At 36.8% G+C, this 4,595-nt stretch overlaps 1 protein-coding gene across 1 annotated transcript in view; it reads right to left on the bottom strand.

Annotated features, from left to right (window-relative positions):
* The window catches only part of LOC106871077 (integrin alpha-4), a 177,565-nt gene that overhangs the window by 33,224 nt on the left and 139,746 nt on the right, over window positions 1-4,595 (bottom strand). The window contains exon 13 of the mRNA XM_052968826.1: window positions 3,195-3,314. Within this exon, the coding sequence (XP_052824786.1) occupies window positions 3,195-3,314 (120 nt within the window). The remainder of the gene's footprint in view (window positions 1-3,194; window positions 3,315-4,595) is intronic.

Here is a 4,595-nt window from a genome sequence, read left to right as displayed (position 1 = left end):
TATATATATATATATATATATATATATATATATATATATATATATGCTTACTATAGCCTCAGGCTGACCAAAACCTTGTGAGCGGATTTCGTACTCGGAAACTGAAAGAACACTGTCGTATATATGTGTATGCCTGTGTTTGTATCCACACCATTGCTTGACAACTGATGTTGCTGTGTTTACATTCCTGTAACTTAGCGGTTTCGTAAAAGACACTGACAGAATGAGTACTAGGCTTACAAAGAATAAATCCTGTGGTTGATTTCTTCGACCAACGGCGGTGCTCCAGCATGGCATCAGTCACATGACTGAAACAAGTAAAGCAATAAAAAGCTATGCCATTTCAATCCCGAGTAAGGTCGGGTATCTCTGCTAGTATGCATTATTTATTCGTTAGGACGTTGAAATAGAAGCACATGCACTTTTCAACTCAAGGCACAAGGCCCGAAAGTTTTGGAGAGGGGGACAGTCGATTAGATCGACCCCAGTACGCAACTGGTACTTAATTTATCAACCCGAAAGGATGAATGGCAAAGTCTACCTCGGCGGAATTTGAATTCAGAACGTTGCGGTAGACGAAATACCGCTAAGCATTTAAAAATGGCTGATAGTTAGCAAGGTGAGACACACATTTAAAAAGAAGCACATATAAAAGACATTTTGCAGTTAGTTCTGTAGAATTGTTTCCTGCTGATATTTCAATTAGTCATAAATTAAATTAAATTTAAATGTTATAGTAGTAAGATCATAAATATTATTTCTTCAGTAAACTACAGCATTTAGAAAGCTAATAGCAGAGACTTCAGTTCGAATTTGATTCTTGTTTTAAACCATTTAATTTCATTTGTGTAACTAATGCTTTCAAGAAGTACTTCAAATTGTTACATGCCTTATGATGTCGTGATTTTTGAGAAAAAATAAATCAATGAACTGGCATTCCGATATTTGTAATTTTGCATTCGATTAAAGAAGGCCTAGTCGTAATGCAAAATGTGATCAAGTTAATTATATATTTTTTTTGTTTGGTTATCTCCGATTCCTGACCTAAGCATTTAAGATATTATCAATAACTAGTGATGTGAGATCTTTAAGATTTATTCAGTTGCTCATGTATACATCCATATACGTCCATAATTCAATACATACATAGTAGGGTGCACTGAGTATTTGTAAACATATATATACATATGCGTATACACATATTTATTACACGCGCGCGCACACACAATCACACACATACATGTTACATATAATATTTTGCATATAGCAAGCACCGTAGGACAGTATCTTCATCAGCTTTTGGCTCCAAATCCCAACGCTTCGGCACTTTCTGTCAATATCTTTCTCTTCAGAGACGCTGAGAAACTGGGATGCTACGAGGGAATATCCAGATTCTTACGGTCCTCATGATAGTACGCTTGTTAGCTCTTGTCATTTATGCAGCCACCTTACCAAACCAGAGGAAGATGCAATCACCCCAAAATTATTTTGTTTGAATATTTGCCGAGGATTTACTTTCTAGCCTCAGCTGTGGTGTCTGTCTGACATAACTACTAAATCCGTGTAGTCTTCTCTGTTTCCCATTCACTTAAGAATCACTGCTCTGCTATTCTCCCTAAGTCCAATGCCATACAGATAGAACATTGTGGATCTTGATAAAGCTCACTACATCCCATCTCTCCAGAAAATACTGTACATTGCCGTCCTCACACTACATGCTTCCATGAGTCACTCATATTTTAAGCACTTACTCTCATACACCCGCTCCATATTACCTTTCCGAGGCAATGTTTCAGGAAATTTTTTTTTTCATATTAGACCTTGTCATAAAGCTGGGACGTTTCTTCTTCTCACCAACCGTTCTTTTCCTCATTTTTCTCTCATTTTTCTTTCTGTTGTCTTTCTTATATAAAATAACAGACTACAACTTGGTGTATATTTCCGTGTATATTTTCTTCTTATTGATGCATCATTACATTGATACGTTCTTAACTTAGTTCCACTGCCACTGCTTCAGCGAGGGGTAGCCTTCACATCAGAGTTTGACCAGAGATAACAACATATTGTGCACTTATCTCAGGAGGAATCATGACCTGGTTGCTCCAGGAACTGCTCTGCAATATCTTGGCTGCCTCCCTTGATTTCCATCCACTGGCAGATTTCGCATGTCATGATGCTTCGCCTGCTCTTGTTATTTTGGTTAGGTATCCATTTGTTTCTACTCGTTCCGGTCCAGTAAATCTGCTTCGCATAGCTCCGATTACCTCTTTCCCTTCCAAGATAATTTCTTCCAATTTAAAGGCTTTTCTCCGAACTCTATTTCTTCCCGTTCATAACTTAGGCTAGAAACTCGAACAAAGGGATCCACAGAATCCCTCAACATCAGAGTTTGAGGGCAGCAATGATAAAAACAATAGAACTTTTGCAATAGCATTATATAACAGAATTCCTGTAAAACATAGCGCGAGATAAATGACCCTTTGTCGGGACTGGCTAGCACAATTCTCCATTTTTTTTTACTCTTGTCAAACGCTATCTCATGCTCTTTAATGGTCATAAGCACCTCGGAAAAAGGCCTTACTCATACCCCCATGTATGAACTTGCCAAACAGCAAAGTGCCTCTTGATATTTTTGGAACTTTATGCACATGTCAATAGCAATTCTTTAGCCATCACAAAAGAGAGAGTGGAAATGGTACATCCCACTTTAATAACAAACTCTAGTACCTGCCAGTTGATCATAAATTCATTGGAAGTAAATTGCTTCATACACTCTAAATTGCAAAACCAAAGCCCTTCGTATCAGCGTGTGAGAAACAGACACATTCATTTGCCAAGCCAGGCGACCGGGCGGTTCTTCCTTTTAACGTGCTTCTTTAAACACCTGATCGTCTCAGCGTGAAAAGGGTAGATTTGGAATCGAAGAATACCAGTTTTCAAGTTACAGCCGTTATTACCAGTAACAACGGATGACATTCAATCTTTACTGGAATTACTTTAAACATACTGTACACACAAATATTTTGTACACTATTCTCATGGATATTTTCCTTTCTACTGAATTTTTATTTAAAAGATATTGTTAAAATACATTTCATGGGGAAAATTATTACGAAAGAAGTTCATGACTTCAAAAGGGCTGAGAAGTATTAAAATACTTGTTACATGTTAACTTGTTAAAGGAAAATACTCACCGTTGCGCTTAGATTTCCACTCTTTAGAAGCGGGCACAAGATACACCATGCACCATAGCCATTATTTGGAAGATGGTAATCAAGGTGAAACCTTATTGGCTTCAGCGAATTAATCTTATTCTGCGAAAATAAGATTAAGAAAAAAAAAAAAAAAAAAAAAAAAAATAATAATAATAATAATAATAATAATAATAATATCGCAGAGATTGAGTAAACACCTGGAAGATAACAACCTGTTTCCAGAAGAGCAGAAGGCATGCTGCAAGGGCTCATACGGCTGTAAAGATCAATTAATGATCAATAAAGCCATAACTGAAGACAACCGCAGAAAGAAGAAAGGCTTCAGTATGGCCTGGATCGACTACCAAAAGGCTTTTGATAGTGTTCCCCACACGTGGATCCTCGAAACACTAGCCATAAACAAGGTGGCACCAATAACTATAAAATACATAAGACACTCTATGAATAAATGGCAGACAGTGCTACAGCTCCGAACAAAAAAGGGACTCGTGAAAATCAAAGTCATCCCCATTAGAAGAGGAATATTCCAGGGAGACACGCTCTCTTCACTCCTGTTCTGCATGGCACTCGCACCTTTATCTGACTTGCTAAATAGAACTGGATGCGGATACAAATGTTACGGTAAAGCAATCAGCCACCTTTTATATATGGATGACTTAAAACTATGCGCTACGAATGATAAGATAAACAGCTGGAAACACTACTACAGACAGTACATGGATTTACCAAAGAAATAGATATGAAATTTGGGTTAGAAAAATATGTCAAAGCAACCCTGAAAAGAGGAAAACTAGTTAAGAGTAGCAACATCACACTAGATAAAGCCAATGAAATAAGAGAATTAGACCAAAGCCAGACATACAAATATTTAGGAATCAATGAACTAGATAGGATACAACACACACAAATGAAAGAGAAAATGAAGAAAGAATACTATAGACGAGTTAGATCAATACTGAAATCAGAGCTCAACGATAAAAACAAGATAATAGGTATTAACACTTTAGCCTTCCCAGTTATATGTTACAGCTACAATATCCTTAACTGGACACTAAATGAACTAATGAAAATAGACAGGAAAACAAGAAAAATAATGACAGGATCTACGATGCACCACCCAAAATCTGACATAGAAAGGCTATATATACAACGTACAGAAGGTGGTAGGGGTCTTATACAGCTGGAGAACTATTATAAAATAAACCATAGGACTGCAAAAATACCTACTCCAGAAGCAAGGGAAACTAATACAAATAGCCACAAAACACGAGCAAAACAAAAAACTGTTTTCAGTATTTAAGGAAGCTGACAAATACAAACAAGAAATCATACTACCTAATACATATGAAGATGAAGAAGAAGAAGAAGAAGAAGAAGAAG

This window comes from Octopus bimaculoides, chromosome 1 (assembly GCF_001194135.2).
Source record: "Octopus bimaculoides isolate UCB-OBI-ISO-001 chromosome 1, ASM119413v2, whole genome shotgun sequence".
NCBI lineage: Eukaryota > Metazoa > Mollusca > Cephalopoda > Octopoda > Octopodidae > Octopus > Octopus bimaculoides.
This window is presented reverse-complemented; position numbering and strand designations above follow the sequence as displayed.